Source organism: Eupeodes corollae, chromosome 1 (genome assembly GCF_945859685.1).
Source record: "Eupeodes corollae chromosome 1, idEupCoro1.1, whole genome shotgun sequence".
Classification (NCBI taxonomy): domain Eukaryota; kingdom Metazoa; phylum Arthropoda; class Insecta; order Diptera; family Syrphidae; genus Eupeodes; species Eupeodes corollae.
This window is the reverse complement of record NC_079147.1, coordinates 127,977,972-128,005,374: the sequence shown is the minus strand read 5'-3', so window position 1 is coordinate 128,005,374 and position 27,403 is coordinate 127,977,972. Positions and strand designations below refer to the sequence as shown.

At 34.8% G+C, this 27,403-nt stretch overlaps 1 protein-coding gene across 2 annotated transcripts in view; it reads right to left on the bottom strand.

The window, feature by feature from the left end:
- Positions 1–7,730, bottom strand: part of LOC129938935 (JNK1/MAPK8-associated membrane protein) — a 43,329-nt gene extending 35,599 nt beyond the window's left edge. The window contains exons 1-3 of one of the 2 annotated variants that reach the window (XM_056046775.1): positions 7,401–7,730; positions 7,064–7,267; positions 6,844–7,010 (exon numbers count right to left, since the gene is read on the bottom strand). In XM_056046775.1, coding sequence (XP_055902750.1) covers positions 6,844–7,010; positions 7,064–7,267; positions 7,401–7,627 — 598 coding nt within the window. In that variant the 5' untranslated portion in view covers positions 7,628–7,730. The remainder of the gene's footprint in view (positions 1–6,843; positions 7,011–7,063; positions 7,268–7,400) is intronic. The other variant, XM_056046774.1, reaches the window with a different exon arrangement.
- Positions 7,731–27,403: the final 19,673 nt, after the last annotated feature.

Below are 27,403 nucleotides of genomic sequence, written 5' to 3'. Positions count from 1 at the left end.
TTATAGATAAAATACGATCTTAACGTTATTTCTTATTTAAATACTAGCAGACCCGTCCACGCGTCGCTGTGTCTAACGTTTTTGGGCATATTACATTGTTTGAGTGGAACTTTAGGAGAACATAAGACATGGGCTCCAGCATGATTTTATACATACATACATATGTATATGTTTAATTTGTGAGAAATTTGTTTGTTTCTTGGGCTTTGATGATCTATCAGTTGGATGCGATTAATAATAAAATAAAACTAATCCATCTTGGTTTTACCCTACGTTTTAGCAGTCGTTTTCCAGCTTCTTCAGGGGATTTATTTAGCTACATATATATATGAGCAATTGGAATGCATTTAAGAAATGCTACCAAGGTTTATTTTGTCAAATAGACATTTAATTCTTACGTCATGTGAAGAGGTGTATTTGTAGGTCATAGGCAAAAGTCAATTCATATTCCAAGAGTGTGATAAATATATATTGAAAGATTTATGAAATTTGGTTAAATTATTTTAAGTATAAATAGGAAAGATTTTTGAGAACAAAAGGGAGTCTAGTTTTAAAATTACATAGAGAACACGACTCATTTTCATTTGCGGCTGGAGAGCTCAGATAACACTCAATGTAAATCGTGCATTTTAAATGCTCGGAGAGATAAGCGGTTGACCAACAACCCTTACATGGCGATCCTGCAACTCGAACCTGAATCAAAATTGACTATACAAGCAAAACCATCTACGAAATCGTTGATTCTCCAATGACAACGATAGAAGAGATTAACGCAATCTTTAAGAAGTGGGAAGAACTCACGGAATACCAGCCATTGACGTCTGCACCACAAGAAGCAGTGCCCGTATACATACCAACACCGAAAGAAGCTGGACCGAAGCCATTGATGATAGAGCAATACAAACAAAGGCAGATAAAACAAAAAATAGAAATCTAAAAGTAAGAAGCGAGGCGGAAGAAAAAGACAGTTCCAGCGAAAGTGTGCTGATCTGCAAAGAAGTCGACATTGCACAAGGTGCGCTAAGAAAAGAGTTATTAGCACAACTGCAAACCTTAAGAAACGAGGGGTGGAAGAATTTTGCCAACTAACAGCATCGGTAAACAGAGAGTCATCTAACAGCATCATGGGTGGAAAAACTTCGAAGGTAGAAATAATAAACAACAACGTAGCTGCAGCAGCATCAGCAGCAAATACAACATTAGCATTATTATTGTGAGACAAGATAGCGTACGTTAATTGTTTCCTTCTGATATTTATCATACTATGTAAATTAAACTCATACTATAAGAATTATCTAAGAAAACACGCTCTTAAATCACTTAATGTTTACAATTAAATAAATAGCTATACATAAAAATTCATGGAGTTCAATATATTAGAAAATATTTAAAAAATCACCTAACAGAACTTACTCTACAGACTATATACAACAAATTAACTTACAAATAGACACTGTATGATCAACAGCAACCAAAACCGCAGACTTAACCGACATACAAAACTGAAAAATCAAATTTGACAAGTTAGTAGAACAAATTCAAACATTTTTAAAGCATAAAAAAGAAGAAAGTACTTACAAAGAAGAAGAAATTGAAATCAACGACAAAATGGCCAATTTTGATATAGTAACTGCTATTAAAGTTATCCCTGAATTCCAAGGTGACTTTAAAGATCTTAATAATTTTTTGGGTTTAATTGAGTTTTACTCCAATACTCTTAATGATGCTGTACAAAAGAAACTTTAAGTAAAATTCATTTTGGCCACCAAACTCTCAGAAAAAGTTAAAAATAAAATTCAAACTGAGAAAATACCAACAAACTTAAATGATTTCAAAAATATTTTAAGATCTGTATATAAATCTAACAAAACTGCGTCTAGATTGCATAACGATTTTGCAAAATGCTATCAAGGCAATCAAACAATTCTGATATTTGCTTTACGCATAAAATCATTACTAGCTTCATTAAATGAGCTACAAATTTCTGAGCAAGGGGCTGAACACAGAGAAAATTGAATGATCAGATTGGAATGACAGCCTTTAAAAATTGTTTATCAGAACCATATAAGTCATTAATAATGGCTGCAAGACCAACCAAGCTTGCAGAAGCAGTCAAAATAGCAGTCAATAGGGAACAAAGAGGTAGAAATAATTTCAGAGGTAATTATAATAGAAGATTGAATGATTTCAATAGCGATAGACATCAAAGTCATGGAAATCAATGTAATAATAACAATAGATATGAGAATCAGAATAGAAGTTATAATAACAACATAGGAGAATATAATAACCAAAATTCACAAGGAAATAATAACAGGCAAAATTTGTATTTTATTTATATAAGGAATTCAGACAAAAATACAAATTTTAGAAAATTAAAAATAAAAGCCAGAAATCAACCAATAAGTCTAATAATAGATACAGGAGCCGATATTTCAATAATTAAGAATAGCATAATCAATAGTAATTATACATAGAATATGGTTACAATTGTCAGATAAATGGGATAGCTAAAGAATATATAATAACTTAAGGAATCACTAAACTATATCTATGTTTTGAAGATAAAAATGTTGAACAAAAATTTAGTGTAATAGATAATAAAATAAATTAACCTACTGATGGAATATTAGGTAGAGACTTTTTAATAGAGCATAAAAATTGATTATGAGACATGTGCATTAACAATTTCCCTAGATGGAGAAGAGATAATATTGCCAATAAAACTACTGCCAAGAACAGAGATAATTCAAATGATAAATAAGTATAATGTCTACTTTCATTCTTTAAAAAATAAACGCCATTATTTCAAATAAAATACATAGTACTGCCTGAAGGTTGAACCTTTTTTTTCTAGGTATGTATATTTTTACCCAATACTGTCCGAATACTGAAAACATGTGACAAAGACGTCTCACTTTCTGTAAGTCATATAAAATATATTTATACATACATACATATAATTTAGAAAATATTTAAAAGAAAATTAGTCGTTTATCTCAAATTTTCGGTATGCGGACAGCTTTTTCAGGATACGAAAACCATTTCCATTTGGATTCAATGTGCAAACACTCAAAATTGCGCCATACAATTTAATAAATGTACATTTCCAAATTATTTAACTTTAGCGTATTTCCAAGAAAACTTTTTACTTTCCATCATAACAGAGCCGGAATCTCTGACCTCAAACAATAAATAAATCTATTTTCTATTTTGTCGCGCTTTGAAAGCTGACAACTGTATTGTAATAGCAATTTTGTTTGTTTTATTTCAGAATCTGTTTATAGCAGCAATGTTTCCGTGTTTAGCGATTTGTAAATTCTAAGATCAAGCTTTATTACATACACTGTATCAAAAAATTGTTTGTACAGGTGATTCTTCAAAATAATAGCTAAGGTATTTAAAGAAAAACAGATTTTCAACCATTCTTTTTTCAATTTTGGTATTGTTTATTATACGAGGATTAAAAACAAAACAAAATAAATTAGTACAGACTTCATGAAGAAAAAAAAATGCAACAAATTAGGCAAAGTAGGAAATCAAAGGTCAAAAAAATTGCACGTACAGTGATAAAAAACTTAACTATGTATATATACATGTACGTTTTAGTAACGAGTGTGATAACCTTTCGCTTATATAGCATCCTGAAGGCGATTCTTCATATAGAGAACTAGTTTTGAAACGAGATCTAGCGAAATTTGTTCCATTTTTCCAATATAACGGCTTTTAACTTGTTTTTATTAATTATGTTTGATTCTCGGACCTTTCTTTCTAAATAATCCCAAAGATGCTCAATGGAATTAAGGTCTGGGGAGGCTGACACAATTGCGATTTATCATTACAGAGAAGCCACTCCTTTACTATCCTTGATGAATGTTTAGGATCGTTGTCTTGTACAAGTTAGTCAACTATTTAAGTCCAATTTTTAAAGCATTGGCTTTCAAATTTTCTTTTAAAATTTGTAAATATTGGTTGTTTCTATAAAAACTAAATTTCTCACACATCAGTCATTCTTTCAATTTTTCGTTTCATACGGTTGCCTAGTATTTTTTTCGACCTCTTCCTGGGGCCACTTCAAAGCTTTATTATTCAAATAATTTTTTAATACGTATTGAACTGTAGACCGTGGTCTACCTATAGTTGACGATATCTGAGCATAACTTTTCCGTCGTTTCTTAGTTCAAAAATCAGTTTTCTTGCTTCAAGAAGATTTTGTTTATGAGAAGCCCCCATTTTCAAAATAAACTTTGCAAAATTAAAAAAAAAATAACCATTGAAAAAATCAATACACCACGGCATACTGAATTTAGATCTCTCAATATCATTACAGTACACAATATAGATTTAACAAGAACCCTTATTTCCATTTTGTTACAGAAGAGAGCAGTGTACGAACATTTGTTTGATGTACGAGCAATTCTTTGACATTCCTGGCAAAATTCTACTAACGGTACAAAAAAACCATGAATCAAAGCGCGAACATTTTGTTGTAGTTTTGTTGCATTTCCTATTATACATTATAATTTTATCAAATAAAGTCAATAAGCTCAAATTTGTAGTAGGAAGTTCATAGTGTAAGGGAAACCCATTTATTTTCAATTGCTGTACGTGCAATTTTTTGATTAAGTATATGATATCGTAAAGTTGGTAACAAGCCTGCCCGACCGTGTAGTCTCTTCAATTTTTGTGAACAAAAATTCGTTCAACAGGCTCGATAACGATTGTCATTGACTGTATGGCTCTGGACCAAAATCCGCATTTCTATTTACCAGGGGTGGAAATGAAATCGCGTAAGGCGATAGTTGATTGTCACTGTTTTGATAGTGAATTTTGATCATCAAATTGGTTTTGTTCTGTGTAAAGTGATCGCTTAAACTTTACTATTTGCTGGCAGCACTTAGCCAAGGTTGAGAAACTTGGTATAAATTACAACAAGCATAAATTTCAGCTGTTGTATTCATTATGTTGAATTTTAAATTTGCAAAGTTTTGTTTCATACATGTATATGGGCATATCCACAGTATTTTTAACTTTCATGTTACCACAGTATATTAAGCCTTAGAACTGAAATTGGCACTTTCTAAGTGGATAGATTTTTGTATCATGACTTATTTCAATTATATAGCCTACTTTTGACTCGATTGGATTAAATTTTTTAATTAAAATTAATAAAAAATATGCTTAAATATTGCAAATTTCAAGCGAACCAGATGCAATTTTATTAAGTTTTATAAACAAAAAACATTTCAACGACCTTTGGAACAACTTAACATCATTAATTTATAATATACGCTGATAGAAAACCCTCGAAAGAAAGGTGTGCTACCATTTAAAAAATAGTACAAAGCAATTAAATTAGAGTACCCCCGTTTTTACAAATATTAAAATCTGATCTTTTTCTCTATATAACTTTCTCAACGATCGATTCTGGTAGTATTTTATAGACTTAAGTTATTCTCTATCAATCAATAAATCAATTAAAATTTAATTAGATCATGTGCCTCTATTTAATAATAAATAATGGCATTTTAAAGTTTAAAATTGAAAACGTGATTGGTATAGAATATGTGATTTTTTTAGCGGCACCCCTATCGATAACATCTTACAGAAAAATAAATGATTGTGAATGATAATTTTACAAATAATCAATAGTAAAAAAAAAACCGTTGATCGAAATTTTTAAATTTCAACGTTTGTACGACAGTACAAAATCAAAATTTTTTTATGAAATGAGGGTTTTTCATTGAATGCACACATCTCCACTGCACTGCACAGAACGGAAGATATTTATTAACGATGTTTCAAAATGAATCACGCAATGTGCCTCAAAATAAAAACAAATTCAATTGTTGAAAATGAAAGATTCTGTGGAAATATTAAACAAATATTTGTTATATTTTTCAAAAAAATATTCTTTTGTTAAATTGAAGGGTTCAATTATAATGAAAAGTGGGCATAGAGCCGACTGCATTTTCTTAATAACTGCAGCGTTTATTTCAGCCATTATACTTTGGCCCATCGGTGCAGCACAATTAGCCCCAACTTTTCATTGATAACCACTACCTCCAAGAATATTTAAAATGGCAGCCAGTTGTAGCAAAGGTGGAATATATGTTGATCTTATTTATGATGGTAAATCGAGCAACCGCAAAACATACACAAACGTTTCTTTGTTCAATCAAAAATTTGTCAAAATCTAAAATAAATAATTTATACGTAGGTACATACAATATGTTGTAAATAACTTATTTATAAATTTTGATAGAAAGTTTACAATTAACATTGGGTAAGGAAGTTCGAAAATATTTGCTCTATCTATTGATTCTCAGCAATTGAACTTTTTTTGTAGTCATTTCTTGTTCTGGTGCTCTGAAACAAAATTTGCATTGAAGTGTACATTACTGTTCACTTATTTTTATTTTAACTTTCACATCTTTTAATTTTTTTCACTAAATTTTTAATTTATAGTGGAGCTGAAGTTCATACAAATTATCTTTCTTTCAAAAAATGAATCAAAATATATGAAAGTGACACCTAAATAGCTCTCACTAACAAACCATATCAAAAAAGTGATATTCAATTTGATAATCACCTTACGTGGAATCAAAATCATCAATTTGTATGGTCAACAATCAAAACACTTTACGCGATTCCACCACTGGGTTATGGGATTTATTCACACTAAGACAACACTTTCTTAATTGAAAAAGAAACCTTTCTTTCTACTTTAAAGCATGCAGGAATAAGGTGGATGATCAACAATTTTGGGGTGCTTATAGATCTTAATAAACGTATTTGAGCTAAAAAGTAACTTGGGCTTAAGTTGACAAGAATTTTACTTACATAATATACCACAAGCCACGCTATGTCCAAACATCAAAATTGGAAAGAAATACATGGCGCTATACAGAGCTCTATCCTTGTAAACCCAAAAAAATGTCTTTAGAATCAATCTAAAGACTATCATTTGCAATAAACTAATGAAATAAAAAACAAGCACCATCGTTTGTCTGCAATTAAAAATTAATGTGTAAACAAAAAATGAGAAGTTGGATTGCATTACAATGGATAAACAGCTTCCTGTGTGCAGTGTAGTTTCGAAACATAATTTGGAGATGGATTGTAAAATAGCGTATACCAATCCGAGAAATGCTCTACGCCACACGTATGTAAATGAAAGGTTCCAACAGGGTCCATCAATAGTACTGAAATCAGGGCTGAGAGCACAAGCTCTACCACAGCGGAACTGTATGTCGTTATTTGGTCCCTTAAAAAGAATGATTTGTTAAAATAGTTTCGGCTCATCTTGTATTTTATGTTGTATACTACGTGATCAATTATTATAAGGTATGTATTGTATACTATGTGACCAATTATTATAAGGTATGTATTAAAATTACTTAAGGCTATCACAGCAGCGATTGATGACATAAAAATGCATGATAAAAGGAAGCATAAACATAAATCCAAGATATAATAAATCGTAATGAGAAGGGTCACGAACACAACGAACGCACTCGCGTTGTTCGTTAACCCGGTAGCCAATTGGACACGGCCCACAAGAACTTGAAATTCCATTAACATCTTCAGTTCTTCCACAGTATCTCCCAGGACATATTTCTGACATTTTCTGGAAACACGACGTTTATTTACTTCTGTAATAGACTAAACTTTTTTATTTTTCCGGCACTGATTGCAGCCAAAAATGCTTAATTTACTGAGATGGGAAACAAAAACATCGATATAAAATTTGAAATACTCGGTAGCCATGTTGGTTCGTCTAAGACATACAATAAACAGCTGATTAATTCGATGATTAAATGGGTGGGTTAAATTTGCTGGTATGCGTTCAAAATTTAAAAGTTCTGTTTCGAAATCACACACTTTCATCATTATTACAAATTGAAACGGCTCAACTTTCCATTACCGCAGCACGAATTTCGACTCGCGGTTTTTTTTATTCGATAGATATGTGCAAATAAATAATAACTATAGCAATTTTAGAGCGAGGAAACATTTATTTCTATTTTTAATTAATTTTTAAAGTTCACTTTTTTCCATACAAAACACTCAAAAATGGTTGATTTTGACATTTCTTCCCTGTTTTTTGTTCAGTGTTGCCATACTCGTTTTTTTTTCTTGGTAATTTCTTTTATTTTAGTGCTCAAATGGAAAAGTACTTTGCATATGCCCAAACTCGCACCCACCCCAAATCCTATAGTGACCCGAAGCAGGGGGGTTGCAGGGGGGCAGCATGCCCCCCCTTACATACCTAGCTGTTAGTACGCCGTGCTATCAATTAAAAAAAACTTGTTTTAGGCTCAAAAAATGCAATACAAAAAAAGTAGGGTTAAGTCCGAAAAAGAAAATATTTTTTTTTATGACTTAAAGTTGTTTCCTCGCCCTAATATTTAAAACATGTTCTATTGAGACCCCTACCTAACTGTAAAAAAAAATCAGAAGGAAATTCGTGCTGCGGTAATGGAAAGTCGCCCCATTGAAACGAAATGGGTATTTGGAGGGTGATACGTACAAAATATTAAAATTTTGATATAGATGATAGGAATCTCAAACTAATATTTTGGTTTCCCTACAGATTGAAGAATGGTGTGTTAAATTATGCTTAATCCAAACCTAAACCAATCTAGATGTGTTTAGTTTCCCGACCAATCAAAATACTTCATTTTGATAGTGTTTTGAGCGCGTTCAAAAATAAAACAAACCATACCAACAGTATTTCAAGTGCTGGTATAGTCTAAAATTCAAAGATTTGAAGGGGTTTCAACCAAAATAAAAGTCACAAATGTATATTATATTTAGGAAAGCTGAACAAAATCATATACTCAGCTTTCCTTCAGTGCAGTACGAATTTAAGAGTTTTTTGTTTGTTTGATAGTTTTGCGGGAGTAAATAATATTGAAAAAAACGAGCGACAACATTTTTTGAAGGGGACATAATATCCTTATCTCTTTCAACTAGGAGTGGATCAAAATGCTGTATTTTAAAATATTTTATGTTCAAAATTCTACATGATATTGTATGGTCATAATGATGTATGAAAATCTTGTATCTCAAAATGCTGTGTTGTCAAAATTCTGTGCCTCATAATACTGGAAGTTTTGAGAGATCAATTAGTTTGGTGCAACTGTTGATTATTATAGAAACAATTTATTTCAAATATAAAAAATGAAAAAAAGAGAAAATGAAGAAATAGGAAGAAGATACTAATTTTTTTTGATTAATTCAAAGGATTATAAACTATTTTTATTAGTTTATTAGAACACGAGTTTTTTACCCGTGGCTTCGCCCGCAGTGGAGAAATTAAATAAGTATGAGAGATAAAGGGTGAGGGTATAATAATAGAAATGAGTCAATATAATAACTAAATTTTATTGCTTGGCTGAGATCAACAATTTTTAAAAATTACTACAGACAATGAAGTTTCAACACCTTAATATTATATGCTTATTGAAATGCAACAACAAATGTTAAAATATATTTCACCGTAACAAAAATAAATAATTCTAAATTCTAAAGAAAGAAGAGTTCACCACTGCCGAAGTATATTTTACGTAAAACTTGATGGAAAACATGATTTTGCTCTGGAAGTAATTGAGGGACTAATTCTGCCCCTTGATGTTGCAGTGCAATGAAATCATAATCTAGCTCTCGTGCAATTTCATTATCAAAATCATCCACATTGTCTCTTCGAGGGCTGGACATTCCAAAATCATCTAATTTTTTCCAACCATCGTAAAAACCTTGCTTTCGATTATAATTAGCGTTTTATTGTAGACATGTTCATTGAAAGTAATGTCTGTGTGTACTTGCTGCAGTTGATATAAAATATCTTAAGCCATGTATTCTTTGTACTTATTCCAAAGAGTTTGAGGGTTAGAAAGACCGCAAGAAGATAAAAGCGTAGCGTAAAGTTCCCTGATTTTATCTGGAGATCGGCACTGTACAGCTTCCTCCATAGTTTCATCCCAATGATTGTCATTTTCTAACAGTCGCCGAGCTTCACATGCTTCTCGGTAGGTTTGACATTCCTGACCATTGACAATTTTAAGTTCTGTAAAGCTAATTGGACCTCTAACATGATGCAACAACATGCGCAGACAAAAGCATTCATATTTCGTAACATGTACGGTAAATATAGAAAAAATAGAAACAGTTGAAACTATATTCAATTGATTTAGATATTGAATTAGATATTGTCGTCACCGTCGGTAATACAGTTGGTTGGTATTACAGTATTCAGGGATGAAACTTCATTACTATGATGCTAGATGGCGTTGAAGTAGCTAAATTTGACGATATTTTGACAAACAATTTTCTTATTTTTCGTAATTTTTTTTTTAATAAAAAGTATCCTATGTTACTTCTAATACCTTCAAGAGTGTATGTGCAAAGTTTCATGATGATCGGTTTAGTAGTTTTTGCGTGAAAGCGTAACAAACAAACTTACATTCGCTTTTATAATATTAGTATGAGTATGATTATCCTAATGAACAAATATTCTAATGTTTTCTTTAATAATAAGTATTCTGTTTTATAGGCTGAAAATGAAAATTGTTTTGATAATGCAAAAAAGAGCGCACTTTCTTACATTTTTATTAACAGTATTTTGAAACACAGCTCTTTGTTATAAAAAAATTTGAAACACAAAATTTTAAGATACAGTATATAGATTGTGTAGTATTTTGTGCATACAATATTTTGAAATACAGTATTTTGATTTGCAGTATTGAAATACAGCAGAATGATCCATACAGTATTTTGACAAAAAACCCGTTTCATCCCCGTTAGGTTAAGTTAGGTTAAATTAGCTGTTAGTGATGGTATAGGACAAACATAGGCAAGTTTAATAGCCCATTGTGATACCACATGAATCTTCTAAGCTCAATGAAAACAAAAACCCGTTTCATCCCCGTTAGGTTAGGTTAGGTTAAATTAGCTGTTAGTGATGGTATAGGACAAACTTAGGCAAGTTTAATAGCCCATTGTGATACCACATGAATCTTCTAAGCATTGAAGAACCAGTTCTTCCTCTTCATCGCCCACACAGATTCTGAAAAAGTCATTTGAAAATCATCGAGCTTATATGTGATTTGCATAGAGATAACAAGTATCTTGATCGCTTAAAATCTATTGAAGGCCAGATTTTTTTGGGACCAGTGACATGCGACATGTGACTTGGTGATGTTGTTCCACCTGGTGTTTGTCTTCTTCATAGCGTCCTGCATTAGCAATAGTTTACACGTAGCGATTGATATGACAGCACTTGCCAAATGTGTTAGAATGGGTTTAACTTTATCGTTTTTGGCGATATCATCCCCTTTGCAGTTACCTGGAATGTCGCTATGGCCCGGCACCCAGCAAAGGTTAATATTGTAATATATCAAAGTGTGAGATGGATCTTAAGCCCATGTTACAAAAGATCAATCGTTCGACTTCAACTTTCCTTCGGAGGGTGGCCAACATTGAAAAAAAGAAAAAAGCTTGACCGCTTGAAAAGAGAGGTAACGGATTATAAAAAAGGAGATATAAGAATTGGTCCCCTGGAAGTTGTGTATTTTATAAGAAAATAAATATACATATAATAATTGGTCACATTAAATCTAAGAAAAATAATAATGCCGCAGCAAAAACTAATCAGACAAGCCATAATAAAATTTCCACCAACCGCTTCACTTACACAGTTACGGGCGTTACCTCTCTGTATTAGGATTTAGTTGGTCAGGAGCGTCTCACTTTCGTAGACGATGAACCCGCTGATGATGTTGAGGGACCAAACGTGAATGCCTATGAAGTGACACCACATGACTACGAGCACGTACAGCGATTGGAGGTGAATATTAAGGTGCTGAAATTGGAACACGAAATAGCATCCTTACAATTACAACAGCAAATAGAAGTGATCAGATCGTGTTCAAAAGGAAAAACCTCCAGTCCTCGTGTGAATATTGACCAGTGGGAACATGCGCTGAACCCCTTCACTGCCAAAAATAACAACGACATCCGACATACCACAGAACGTTCGTTCACGTCGGACGAGATGTGTTTGGGGGTGCGCGCCGGCTGGCTGTTGGAGGAGACTGCGAGGGATTACCTGAAAACTCTGGGTGTCGTCACATTAGGCATCGATGGATTTAACGATAGCAGCACCATTATAACGCTCATAAATAACAACAATTGATTCTGGACCCAACAGACCAAAGTTGAAATGTCCGAGTTTAATCAAATGAAATTCAAGGTTAAAATTTATAATACTTCTATAATTAAATGTAATTCTACTTTATAAAAATTAATGTTAGTTATTTAATGCGCAGATGTCGACAAGTTGGCGGCTCAAGGAAGAAGAGAGGTAAACAAGGAAATATTTCAGCTGTCAAACTTGTAGGCTCGTACAGAGTTGTTTGATAAGCCGTGTTCAGATGTTAGTGGGTTTGTACTTCAGAGGATTGTTCATATCATTTATTTAACGTCCTGCATATTTATGGCTGGAAACGGACAACTGGACGTTGAACTCGGTCACTTCTAGAGACCTCATTTTAAGAATGGACTTTGATTGCTGTATTGAACAGGAATTACTAAGACAATTAGTATTATTTGGAGAGTTACTTGACTGATAATGTGGTTGGTTTGAACTATCAACGGATGTCAATGACGACCTTTTGCGAAGTCTCTGGCATATACAGTTTCGTTGATTTTGAACAAGTTTGGTAGAGTTTGTGGCGATTTAGAGCCCCCGCAAACTGCAGACTTTTTGTCGGCCGATAATTTAGTCGGGTTGGGCTGAAAACGCGCACACCGAGCCAACTAAACAGTTTGGTTGGTGAGCAGGGCGCAGACTATCCAACAGTCGGCCGACTATTTTCGAACTAGTTTGTTACTGACTTTTGAAGCGGTCGCACAGTGAAAATATTGTCCAGAAAAATTATTGCTCTCATCCTACTCCGGAGGAGGAAAATCAAGAAGAGATTCCGAGAGTATGGTATATTCCACCGACCAATAGATGTCAATATCAATTTTTGTGTCAAAATAATAAAAGCTTGCTGTGTCCTGCATAATTATGTAAGAATCAAAGATGGCATACATTTCACAGAAACTCTCTACAATTGTCCCATGACAAACTTAATTATAAGTGAAGCCAACCGAGCAAGAAATAATATGAATAACGTGCGACAGTACATGTCGTCATACTTTATTTCTCCCGGAGGCGCGATTCCGTGTCAATATAACAAAGTGTAATAATTGTAAATAGATAAATAAATACAAATTCACATAAATGCTCTAATATTTTTATTTGTACGTTCCTACCTTTGTTTGTTTTTTCCTCGGTGCTAAGCCGATTCCAATCAAGAATAACTGCTTCGCAAACTTCCTACCACAGTTTTTTTTTTCACATTCGTGTCGGAGTACTCTATTAAACCTTTTTTTATAAAGCGCAGGTCTTTTCTCGACTTCTTCAATCAACTTTTCGACGGAACTTTCTATAGTCAACAATTGTGATTTGGGCGACGCCATATTCAATACACAAGCATACGATGCCAAATCACAGAGCGAACTGAACTATCGGCCGACTAAACAATAGTCATGTATGCGCAGGCGTGAATGCGCCAATACTGATTAAACAGTCGGCCCATAGTTCGTCGACAGATTAGTTTGAATGTAATTGGGTAGCTTATTAAACTTTTTTATCGGCCGATACTGAATCGCTGTAGTGTGCGCATATGCATTCCTCTCCATACTGATTAACAAGCCGACCAAACTATCGGCCGATAAAAAGTCTGCAGTCTGCGGGGGCTCTTAGTATTTGAATAACGATAAATCGCTCGTCTTCACCGTTTTAGGCAGGGTGAAATGGTTCGGTCCAAAAATGCTGGATTACGTTCAGTTTTCAAAAATTATTAAAGGCTGATGATGTGATCCGACAAGAGAGTTTCCGGCAGTCCTTCTAGGGTGAATATAGCCTGGTCCACTTTTGGCCAAGAGCAGTACCATCTAGCTAATTGTTTCATTCGGACAATGCCCCAGTGTCCTTCGTGTAGCATCTCCGTTATCCTTCGTTGAATAGATTTTGGAATCTTGAGTCGAAGATGTTCGGTTTGGAGCAACATTAGCCCTTGATACTCTGAAAGTGACGATGTTCAAATGGAAGACATGTGCATTCAAGAGGACACAAGTGTCCACAGGTTTTTCTCAAAACCCATCTCTGTCTATCAACTCCTACTCTCACTTCCCCGCGGTGAAGATCGGGCGCCTAGTACCTCAACTTCAGATTTTGTTCCAACCCCAGTGGAAAGTTGTTAGGGGCAGCAAACGATAGAGGGGGAAGAGCTGTTTCCCTTAAGACACCTCTCCTTATCCAGGTGGCAGCGGACAAATTCTCGAGATGGAATCAACGGTGGCGTTTACAGGTTGAACTACTTAGTGAACAATTTATAGGGCTTCTTCGACAGTAAGGTTGAACTACTTAGTGAACAATTTATAGGGCTTCTTCGACATATTCGGAGCCCAGGCCTGTAAGGAGCGGTTTATTTGGCTCCCCTTCCTTGGAGTTATACTAAGGATCTGGCCCTCCAGGTTGAGGGTTGTGCCGTCGGAGTGACTTCCTGGCCACGTAAAAAATACCTTTAGTATCGAAGCACCAACAAGCCTAGGGTACGGACGGATTCACTGTTGACAACCAACGCAAACGAAATAAGGACAATGAACTTCGGATATGTACGTGGAATGTTAGGCCCCTTAACAGACCACGTGCAGCTGAACAATTAGCGGAATCCTTAAACTGCTGCAAAGCAGATATTACCGCCATCCAAGAAGTGCCATTGGACTGCGATATATACTACGGCGATTGCTACCGAGAACAAAGACAGCGTCTATTTGGGTATGGATTTGTTATTAGACTCAGGCAAAAAGTCTTGAGTTTCAACAGTGTGAGCGAGCGCATCACGACATTCCGCATCAAGGCTTAATTCGCCAACATAAGCCTAATATGCGTGCATGCCCCAACAGAGGCGAAAGATGAAGACACCAAAGACATATTCTTCGAGCATTTGGACAAGACATATGAGCTGGCTATGACATTAAAATTGTCTTAGGAGATTTTAATGCCAAGCTAGAGAGAGAGGACATCTTTGGTGGCATAATCGGGAGATACAGCCTGCACGATACCACCTCCGTCTAAGAAAAAAAGCCAAGAAACTCTGACCTTGCTTGAAATTCTCCTCCTCCCTCTAAAAGGACAAGTGTCAACATCACCTCAATACTTACAGATCCCACTGGAACCCCCCATATACCTCAAATTACTGACTCAAATTCAGCTCCCATCAGCGACTCCGCTACAGTAGTAAACAATTCCATCCTTATCAAAGCTGTCTTGAAACCAATCATTATTTTTATACCTCGTCTGGACCCAGTAACAACGCCAGAAGATATAGCTGCGCACTTAGTATCTACCAAGAGTGTATCGAACTGCATGAGATTTACAACCTCAGCGGTCGCTGGTTCCAGAAATAAATAGAAGGTAAATAAAACTTACGTAAATATTGTAAATAACTTAACGAAGGTGAAGTGTTCGTTCTGTGAACGAAAGCTCTCAAAAACGTTTCAAGAGTTTTGAAATCATTACAAGGCTGTTTTGTGGCGTTCCATCTTCATTTGTTCTTTCTTTAGGAACGACCCAAAAGGGACTGTTATAAGGACTTTAGGAAGGCCTTATGATATTTTTATTTAATTAATCGTAAATCTTGAGGTTCACAAATTTATTAACTATTAAGGGGTAGGGGTATTGTTTCGTCCATATAGGGTTTTCTGTATCCGTACGGATTTCAGCGATAACATCAGTCCTAAATGGCAAAGTCATATCAATGCTTGAGTGGATATCCGTATTCCTTTTACTCATTGATTCAACCAATCTTTCTATGTCAATATCTTTTATATTAGTTACCTTTTTACTTAATTCTTTTTCGGTGAAAAATATTTTTTCACATTTTGTATTACATTTTATAATTTTATTTTCTAAATCAATGTTTGCATTTATATCACTAAGTAGGTTGATACCTATAAGCGCATCAAATTCTAAATGGTTTATCACGTAAAATCTCATGATTGTATTAAATATTAATACTTCGTAATATGTTTTTATTATTATTTCTCCATTTGGAGTTTAAATATAGTAAGGCTAATTTCTTCTTGAAAAATGTTTACAATAATTACTATTAGCTCCGGTATCTAACAGAATACGAACGTTTTTATCTCCTAGTCTTCTTTGAATGTGGGGTAATCCCGTCTCATGTCTAAAAAATGATCCGAATCTTCGTTTAAATTGTTAATTCTTTAAGTAGTGTTTGGTGTTGGCCTATTTGAATGTCCACTATAGTTATCTTTTTCTCTCTTTTATAGAGGTCTTTGGGGATTATTGTACAAGTTTTGATCAGGTTTTTTTCATTGCCAGTTTGGATTTTTATTGTATTTTTCAGGATTATTTCTATAGTTACTTGAACCTGGTGGTACATTTAATGGGTTCTGTGCTTTATAAGCCTGTATTTGTTTATAGTGATTTACATCACTTTTATTCATAGGTCGATTAACTGAAGACCCAAGAACCATTGGTTCAAAACGTTGGGATAACTGTCAGTATTCGTTATTTGGACATCGAAGGAAACCATGTTTTGTTTGCATGTTCCGTGGAGGAAATCTTAAATTGTTGTTAGGTAGTTTCTTAACACTATATGGTGAATTATACCTTTGTGCATAGGCAGCTCATGATTTATTTGATTCCAGTTCTTGAGTTTTTGCTAGAGCATTTGGTTGATCTGGGGGCAGTTTGAGACAAAAATATCTGAGAGATTTCCAGACAATGCGGATATGAATGTTCTCAAGGGGTTTTGCCTATGAATCCTACATAGTTCATGTGAAATGGGTTAATCAATTCCATGGTTCATCATGGTCTTATTAATGACTAACGTAAGTTTTTCATTTATTTTGTTATAGTAGTCTAATATTTCTATAGACCCTTGTCTTAACACACTTGGCTATTGCTCTAACATATGCAATGGCTTTTTATCGCCGTAAGCAAAATATAATCTTGCCATAATTGGCAAGAAGTTCGAAGTTTAGTGTTGTACCATGATTATTCAAAATATTACTAGCACTATGCAGAATTTCATTTCTGAAAATGATAAGTGCTGCGAAAAATCTCCTACTGCCTTTCATATAGGCTAATTGAGTTGTAAGCGGCTTCTCTCCAGATTACATAGGAACTTGCTTTACCAGAAAATTCAGGTAACGACTTTATAACATCTAACCCTTCGTTATCTTGTATTGTTACATCTATAGTTTTTGCTTTTCATAATTCTTTACTACATTAGATGCTCCTAAGTCTTCTATTTTTATATATATAAGTGTTCAATTTCTTTAGAAAATTCGAAATGTAGCAAGTTTGTCTTATTTAATAATGCTTTCGCGGTCAAAGCTTCTACTTCTTCATTCTGTTATGCTTGAATCTAAATTTTTGTTTGCACTTTGTATTTTCCCTTTTTTTTTTGTTTTTTATTGTATTTTGTTAATATAGCGGACATCTTAAAATATAGGTTTTTTTCAGCGCTTTCTCCAAACTTTGTTGTATATATGGCTGTTTTTTTTATGGCCAAGACACTAATTTTAAATTTTACTTTATTTTTTCAAATTCACATTTAAATTGGGCTTTCTCGTTGGAGCCTTCAATTATTTTTATTCTTCTTTATTTAATAAAAAAAAATAATATATAATATTTAATAAAAAAAAAGTAATATTTCCTTACATTTTTGTTGAAATAAATTAAACTTTAGGGAAACAAACAACGTCTAGACGATCAAAACACAAGCCAATTTGCCGGCAGATAAAAAAAAAAACAAATGCCAAAGTTTTTCTTCTAAAGTGATACAAACTTTAAGAAATATTTTGGTGATCACATTACACAGACGAATAAATTCTTTTGATCACATTCGATTGTCACAAATGTGACAGTCCCAAATCACCTTACATGATTCCACACCTGCTAATGTCTTCCAAAAAATAAATTTAAAAATATTTATTATATTTTAAGATTTAAAAAGGAATATGCAAAAAAATTTGCTCAAAAATTCAAATGACATTTTATTTCTTAAAAAACCTAAATTAAGTCATTTTTTTGGAAAATCAATGGAGCTGTTTTGTTTTTAATTGATTTGAACTTATACAAATTTTTAAATTTTGTCTGAAGTTGTTAAGTGCTTCTAAATATACATTTTACATAGTGACTACTTTTTGAGATGTCGAGTTTTGTAAACAAAAATTAATAATTCAAAAAAAAAATGTATTGACATTCTTGAAAAAAAACTTTTTAAAAATAACTGTTTTATGAAGTGTACTCTTCTGAACCAATACCGAAATATTATTTTCTTGTAAAAAGAATAGATAGAATTTTCGTTTTAAAAAATGAAAACAAAACGCTTAAAACCATAATCGAAGATGCTTTTAACCTCGTGTACACATATGCAACCAAATCTTCACTGAAATCTCAAAACGTAGAGCTCGATTGGAGAGTTATTTCATTAAATGCTGAGTTATAGAATAATTAACTCAAAACTTGGCAACTCTTCTGCCAGAAGATTTGTTAGTACAGGGACTCCGCAAGGTAATTTTCTATCCCCTCTCCTCTGGAACATAGTCATGAATGAAATCCTAACCAGTCTGGATGCGGATGGTTTCAGAGTGATTGCTTATGCGGATGACGTTGCTATAGCGGTTTCAGGAAAGCATCTTAACACCTTAAAAAAACTATTACAAAATACCTAAGACATTCTACTTCTTTGGGCTGATCAGTGTGGACCGATGGGTGTTAATCCACACAAAACTGATTTAGTCCTATTTTTGAGGAAATACAAAATTCCATTTGTTAACCCTCCCCATTTAAATAGGCAAATCATTCACTACTGCTTCCTTTATCGAAGCCCAAATTTAAACAGAGTATCAACTTCCCGTGAATTTGACGCCTTGTCTGATTCCATCCAATGAATTGTTGCGTCCTATCCTCGCATTGAAATCGTTGTTACGTTCAATTTCAATGTACACAATTTTTCATGGCTTCAACATTCAGGCCAAACAACACCCGATGGAGTGTGTGCAGAAACTTTCGTTGAGTTGAACCACCTAACTCAGCTGGTCAACGAACCCGACCGAATATCGGACGTTGAAGGTCGAGCAGAAAACACACTTGTTTCTTACCTCTGACCCTGATAAATACACAGTTTGGGTTCTATCTCCTTTAGGCACATCTGACCATTGTGTTATATAAGCAAATTCCTTGTGTTCTGTTAAAGAAAGAGCTCCTAAGAGAACCGTTTGGCAATACGAGAAAGCCAACTGGGATAGTCTCAATAATTACTTGCGGATATTTAACTGGTCACTATGTTTTCTCGATAGAGACGTTGACGCCAGTGCTGATATGATCCCAAGTTTAATTCTCCTGGGAATGAGAACTTTTATACATAACGGGGTTAAAAGTATCAGACCTAACGAAAACGCATGGTTTGAAGCGCGCTGTAAAAAGTTTAATAGGGTCAAAGAGGTAAGTTTCCGATGATATAAAGCCAACCGTATTGAGGAGAGCCAGAAAAAGTTCAAACAAGCCAGGAAAACCTGCAACACCCATATTCGACGGACGAAATTTGTACATGACCAAAAATTACTTTCTTACTTAAGGTAGCGTGAAGTAGGGCCTTACCCAACAAACTTCTCCATCTAGCTCTGTTCCTAGCTAGATGTCTCCAGTTTCGTGCTCTAAGCTCGATGAGGTCACTTTCCAATTGTGCGCGCCACCTGATCCGCGGTCTTCCTCTACTGCGCTGTCTTGTGGGTGTGGGTTCGAAAACCTTTCGGGATGGAGCATTGGTCTCTACGCGCTCTACGTGACCCATCCATCTTAGTCGTTGGACTTTTACTCTTCTGGCTAAGTCGCTCTACAGCCCGTACAGCTCGTCGTTCCATCTTCTGCTTCACTCCCCTTCGATGCATACGGGACCGTAGATCACACGAAGAACTTTTCTCTCAAACCGATCCAAGGTGCTTTCATCCGATTTTATCATAGTAAATGCTTCTGCACCGTATAGTAGGACGGGGATGATAACGGTCTTATAAAGCAACACTTTGGTCCCTCGAGAGAGGACTTTACCACTCATTTACTTTTTAGTCCAAAGAAACAGCGGTTAGCAAGAGTTATTCTGCGTTTGATCTCAGCGCTGGTGTTGTTTTCTGCGTTTACAGCGGAGCCTAGGTAGACGAAGTCCTTGACTACCTCAAAGGTACGTCTGTCGATTGTGACGTTTTGTCCAAAACGTCGGTGTTGTATGTCCTTTCTAGACGACAGCATGTACTTTGTTCTGCCCTCATTAACCGTTTAACCCATTTTTGCCGCCTCTGCCTCAATACTCACAAAATTCTCCCAAAAGCCCCATTGACTTCACGCTGAGTTCTTTCGAATATGTCGATTTCATCAGCATATGCTAGTAATTGGACAGACTTTTGAAAGATAGTAACTCTAGTGTTGACGTATGAGCTCTGCACTATTCTTTCAAGCACGATGTTAAAAAAAATCGCATGACAGCGCATCAGTTTGTCAAATTTTTTTTTTTGACATCGAAAGGTTCTAATAGGTTGTTTTCCTTATGGAGCAGCGTGAATTCTCCATGGTCATCCTGGACAAACGAACGAGATTGGCAAGGATGCCAAAACTTAACATGGCTTTATACAGCTCGTCCCTGTTAATGCTGTCATATGCGGCCTTGAAATCGATGATGACAAAATGGTGGTGGGAGTTTGGTGTTCTTGGATTTTTTCCAGGATCTGCCGTAATGTGAATATTTGATCGACTGTGGACTTTCCTGGTCTAAAACCACACTGATAAGGACCTATCAGGTTGTTGACGATGGGATTTAGACGTTCACATATTACGGCAGAGAATGTTTTATAGGCGATGTTAAGTAGACTGATTCCTCTATAGTTGGTTATAGTTGGTCCAGCTTAAAGGGTTTCCTTTTTTCAGGATCGGGCAAACAATGCTGAGGTTCCATTCATCGGGCAAGCTTTCTTCCGACCATATCTCACTGATAAGTTGGTGCAAGCTCCTAACCAACTTATCTCCAGCTGCTTTAAAGAGCTCGGCAAAAATTACTCCAGTGTCACAAGGCAGTAAAAATTGTTGGTCATTTGTAAAAAACATGAGGAATTCTTCCTCTTCATCGGTTCTTACGCTCGTTGTCAATGACACTCCTTTTGTTAGCTCTTTGGAGGAAGCTAATCTCCTTCCTAGGTAATTCCCCGCCAATTGTATATTGCCAGTGAAAAACGGCATTTGCCAGCCTATTACCGAAAAAGGCGAATCTTTCTCAGTGTCTAATTAACAACTGATTGCATAGGTTAGGTTAAAGTCGCTGTTGGTTGGGAAGTCCAACACACTTGGACTAAAGTTTGATCCGTTGTGATACCACATGAATCAGTTGATCAGCTTAACTCGTCGAACCAATTGGAGTTACGAATAAAGCGTAGCAGACAAATAATGTCAAAATTTTTTAGATCGCTGGTATCGTTGAAGTAGTAGTCTCCAAGGTGGATTCTACGTCTTTGTGATAAGTATAATACCGTAGCTAATGTGCAATCTACTCAGAGAGATTAATTGTTTTGAGCGCCTAGCGCTAGGATGAGGCCAAATTAATTTTGTCGCTAAACAGGTGCAGGTGTTATTCCACCTGAAGTTTCTTTCTCTATAGTATCTTGCTTTCGCATGAGTTTACGTGTAGCTGAGGGGAAACCTATGCTAGCATTATGAGCCAGCAGAGGTAAAGTCAGCTTTGTAATTTCCTGGAATGTCGCTATGGCCCGGCACCCAGAAAAGTTGAATGTTGGACTGTGTAGCCATCTCCGTAAGAAATGATCGATAATTTAGGGCTGTTAGTGAGTTAGTGGAGAAAAATTCGAGGGACTGTAACGCAGTTTGGCTATCCGAGAAGATGCGTATATCATTAGTTGATATAGTATATACTATAAATGTTTATAGTATCATCGTTCAAAAATGATGTATTCTTCCAAGAAGACCTGGGAGGTATAGTCACTTTGAAGCTATAGTTATTAAACTGAGGATGGGGTATGGTGTAGTCAATATTACTGTTTATAATTCTGAACGAGTTCAAAATAGTGGTATGTCCAATTCTATTATTGATCCACAAAGAGGAGCCTTGAAGCCGTATGGCTGTATTTCTAAAAATGTCCAGCGGTATAAGATGGAACCGAACATCAATTGAGGCGGAGGGGGTAGAGCGAAGTGCTCCTCTCATACACACGCAGGCTGTTCGTTGGACTTTGCTGAGTTTATCGTTATTTGTCGCTATATTTAGCGCCGTTCACCATACCGCTACTCCATAAGTAAGGATCAGCCTTATGAACGAGATATATAGCCAGTGTGTAATGCGGGGCTGTAGTCCCCATTTATTTCCAATGGCCTTTTTACAAGAAACAGGGCTACTGTGGCCTTGTTTATTCTCTCTTGAATATTAAGTTTCCAACTTAATTTCTTATCCAAAATGAGATTCAAGTATTTTGCTTGTTGATAGAATTTAAGTGGTACACCGTTTTTTGAGTGGAGGGTCAATAAGTGGGACTTTGTTTTCCTTGTGAAGAGGACAAGCTATTTTTTTGTTGGTTAACGCCTAGTCCACACCGATTTGCCCATCTGGTGAGCTTTTTTAAAGCGTTTTGTAAGAGTTCTTTTAGTATATTTTGATGTTTACCCGGTACTGCAATAGCAAGATCGTCCGCATATGCAAACACTCTGTATCGCTATTTTTCTAGAGTAATTAGTAATTCATTTATTATTAAGTTCCAAAGGAGAGGGGATAGGACGCCACCTTGTGGCGTACCTCTGCTGACACCCCTTTGTGCAGTAAAATCGCCCAGTTTTGAATTGATAATCCTAGTTATCAGCATCTGATTAATCAATTCGCTGATCAACTTATCTACGTTCAGAGATGTCAATACACTTGCAATTGCAGATACTTCGACATTGCTAAATGCACCTTCTATATTTAAGAAGGCAACTAGGATATACTCTTTATGATGGAGGGAATATTCGATTGTACGAACTATACTGTGTAGAACTGATTTCCCTTTGTTGTAGGCGTGCTGAGCCTTTGAAAGGAGGGACTTACCAATATTTGCCCTTAAATGGATATCGATTAACTGTTCAAAAGGTTTGAGAAGGAATGATGATAAGCTGATAGGTCTTAGGTCTTTAAGGTTAACGTGGCTTGATTTTCCAGCTTTTGGAATAAAAACGACTTTAACTTGTCTCCAAGACATCGGGATATATGCCAATTTAAGGAATCCCTTGAAGATGTTTTCTAGGATGAGTATTAGAAAACTTGCATTTTCTTGCAGTTCAGCTGGAGTTATACCATCCGGACCCGCAAATTTATATGACTTAAAGCTGTTAATAGCCCATTTGAGTTTTTCCCTAGTGACTTGATCTTGTGGGGGATATAATGTATTGTCACCACTGTTTTGTACAATGTTATTAATAATATTAGAGCTACCAGGAAAGTGAACGTCTAGTAACAAGTTGAGCGATTCTTCGTTAGAACTGGGCCACAGGCCAGAGGCGTTTTTCAAGCAGCTTGGCATGATTGGATTTTTGGAGAGGATTTTGCGCAGCCTGGATGCTTCAGAGCTATCTTCCACGTTGCTACAGAAGTTTCTCCAAGTCGATCTTTTGGTTTTCCTCGGTTCTTTTTTAAATATATTCATTGATTCTTTATATAAATCCCAGTCAACATGTCTCTAGAAGCTTGCGCTCTTTTAAAGGGTTTTCTTCATACTTTTTGAAGATAGGGTTTGGCATCAGGCTATCTTATCGAAAATGAGTGTTTTTGGTTCCCATGAATCCCTCCTTCATTGGATTAGAAATTACCTTTAGGAATATGAGTCTGGAAACGAATATGAAAAGCTAAGAGAACTATCGTCAGCGAAACAAAGTATTGGATTAGAAGTTGCAGACAGGAAATCATCAACAAAAATGAAAAAGATTGTTGCAGATAGAACAGAGCCCTGGGGAACACCAGCATTTATTTTATAAATTTCAGACTTATAACCATCCAATACAACTTGTATTGAACGGTTAGAAAGGTAAAGTTTGTCCTTTTCCATCACGGACTGCCACTATAACCTAACCTAACCAGTCCTTGCGTTATATTTCTGACTGGTACAGCTACTGTCGTTAAGTTATTATCGACTTCTTTTCGGGAAAACAGGAAGAGAGCAATAAGATTTGACAACACAACTGCTAACGTACGAAGTGTTGAGGTAAAGCTTTATCATGGAACTTTTAAGTAAACTAAAAAAATAAGTTTACGAGGGTAGAATAATCAATACTGATTAAATGCACGACTGGGTCACACGAACTTGCTCCTGTATGCAAAGAGCCAGTTTAAAAAAGTACCCATATAAGATTTAAAAATATACCTGTTAAATAAGTTTGCCTTCAAAGATATAATTGCGATTTGATTTGTCAAAAAACTTGTGATTCATCCCAAGACACAACTCACCCTAGGTCAACTCATCCCGGAAATGAAAAATACTTGTAAGCATATTCAACGAAAACAATTGTTTGTGTATTCAAACAACATTTTTCATTATTCTTTTAAGATTATATAAAAAAAAAAAAAACAAATTATAAGAGTGGACAAAAGTGTTTATACATACCAAAGATTTCTTAACATTAAATAAAAACATTATTTTTGAATTCAATTCCTTCTACATAGATATCCCAAGCGTGCTCAGTTGGATTTAGGTCCGGCGATTGTGTAGGGGTTTTTAATTGCCTTGGTGGATATAGCAGCCAACCTCTAACAATGATCGCGGTATGCTTGGGATCATTGGAAAATCCAACTCTGGCCAAGACCCAACATATCTACTGTTGGCTGCAAATTATGTTGTTATAGTTGTTTACAATATTATCGATCCATAATACCATCAATAAACACTAGTCGGCCAACTCCAGATTCTGTTATTGCGCCCAAGCCATTACGTTGCCACCACCATGTTTCACTGTTTGCACAATATTCTTTGGCTCAAGAGCTGCATTTTTTTTATGCCAAACCTTTCCTCGTCCATCATTTCCAAACAAGTTAAAGTTGCTTTCGTCCGTAAATAAAACTCAACAGTTCGGACGGATTCACTGGACCCACTTTTTTCGACTTCTCTACCATTGTAATATCATGTTTGATTAAAATCTCGAGTTCGAAATTTTGCACTAATGCAAAACTTGCAAGGTAGTTCCTATATGTCGCAAGTAAAAAAGTGAACCACAGTCTAAAGTGGTTAACATTAAAATGACCGCTGCACGCACAACTTAGGTAACTAGGTTGTGAGTACCACTGGCGTAGAAATGCAGTTACTGTACTTTTTATCGCATCATCTTAATTCGCAAAGGAATTCCCAAACAAATACCTCAAAATTACAAATACAATCTACCCATTTCACTACACGTAGGTAGTTGTGAAAAGAATTGTTAACTAGACACTACTTTTATAAACATTGGATGATACTCTAACTTTAAATGTTAAAAAACAAAGAACACAAGCTTATTTGTGTTAATGCAGTTAAATTGATTTTATACACCCCAAAACGCAGTGGCGATTTCTGCTCATGATCTCAGGGTTAGCTACTTTCTTCAAGAAGTTAAAGATAAGTTGTTAATAATAAATAATTATTCATTTTATTTAAAATTAATGCGGGTAAACTCAGGGCGATAAATGCAGCATATGTTTCATGACTTCTTTTTATTTAAGTAATAACAATAGATAATTGGGACTTTAAATGAATGTCAGACAAAGCTATCTGGCTGTCGGATTCTATCAGAAATATGAACGCCCAAAACGTCAGCAACAGCTTTGATTAAATAATTTTGGATAACAATTGACAATCTTTAAAACTGTTGACGTTTTAACACCGCACAATTTTTTGGAATGTTGTGTTGGACACTTAAAGCTTCGTCTTTAATAATTTGACCAAATGTAGCTAATTGTAAATGTGTTGATTTTAAATCTTTAAGACTCCCATTATTAGCTTCTCTGAAAACGACATTGTTGAAAATGATTTCTCTAATAATTTTTCAATCATGGTCTTTGCTTGAGAAGTATTGGAGATACCATTTTAATTCCCAGCGAAAAAAAAGTTCCTATAGTTACACCAGATTCATGGAAATATTCTTAAACAAACAAAGAACACTCTTTTTACAACGACTTATCTCATAGCCTAAAACCTATTCTTAGCTGGTCATAGAATTATGCAATTCCATGACTTAGAAGTCAAATTAAATTTTGTATTGAATACAATTTCGAAACTAAACATCATACAATTTTTATTATTTTTTTTAATCGCTAAGGAATTGAAATTGATCCAATGCAGTTGCATAAGCCGTATTGTTCTCTTTAGTTTTTTTTCTCTGTGGTGGTAGTTTTTAATTTAAAGTCTTATAGTTTTCATTTTTTTTTTAATTAATAAGAATAATAAGTTCTGAATTATTTTTTCATTATCATGGGCTTTAAAACATTTTGAAAAGTTACATAAATATATAAATAATTTTGAATTTATATTTTATGAAAATTTAGTTTCCATTAAAAGAAATACTTGTTTTAATTTAAGCTGTACTAAGGAAACCAAATAAAATAATTTCTTACCACTAGCCTCTACCATGTTTGAATTGGTATGGAATTATATTAATAGTAATTACAATAAAACATATGTACATAACAAAACATTTTGATCATAAAACAATTAATATTTAACTAACAAAATAGATATTAAAATGCACTTTCTTAAGTCACTTTCCTTTAGTTAAAAGCTTCCAAACAAAAACTATTTACTTCCTATTAACATTTGAATAATCGGCGTAAAATCTGACGCCTTTGCCATTTCCTTTTCCTCACACATCAGCATCAAAAACCAATATAATCGCTAAAAGCTGCGTTAACCAATGAACATACGTTGCTCGTTGTAGAACAGGCGCAGGGTCAAGGAAGCTCGCCAGCAAACGACATTTTCACATAAATAACTTCGCACAGTTTTCTGCTTTCAAAAACGAATATGGTATGATGTATAAATAGTTGCAATGTTCGACGATCATGTTTTTTTCGTCAGTGTTGTTCTTTCTTCTATAGTCCATACGAAGTATAAAGAGAGAAGACATCACTCTTGGTCGCGCCTGGTCTACCTATCTGTTGTGTGATGTGTGCCTTTGATGTGTACCTGCATACTTCCGACTGGTTATCGCTTTTTTTTGCGCTTAACTTTCTATTTATTTGTACATGCTTTTATTTGAATGTGT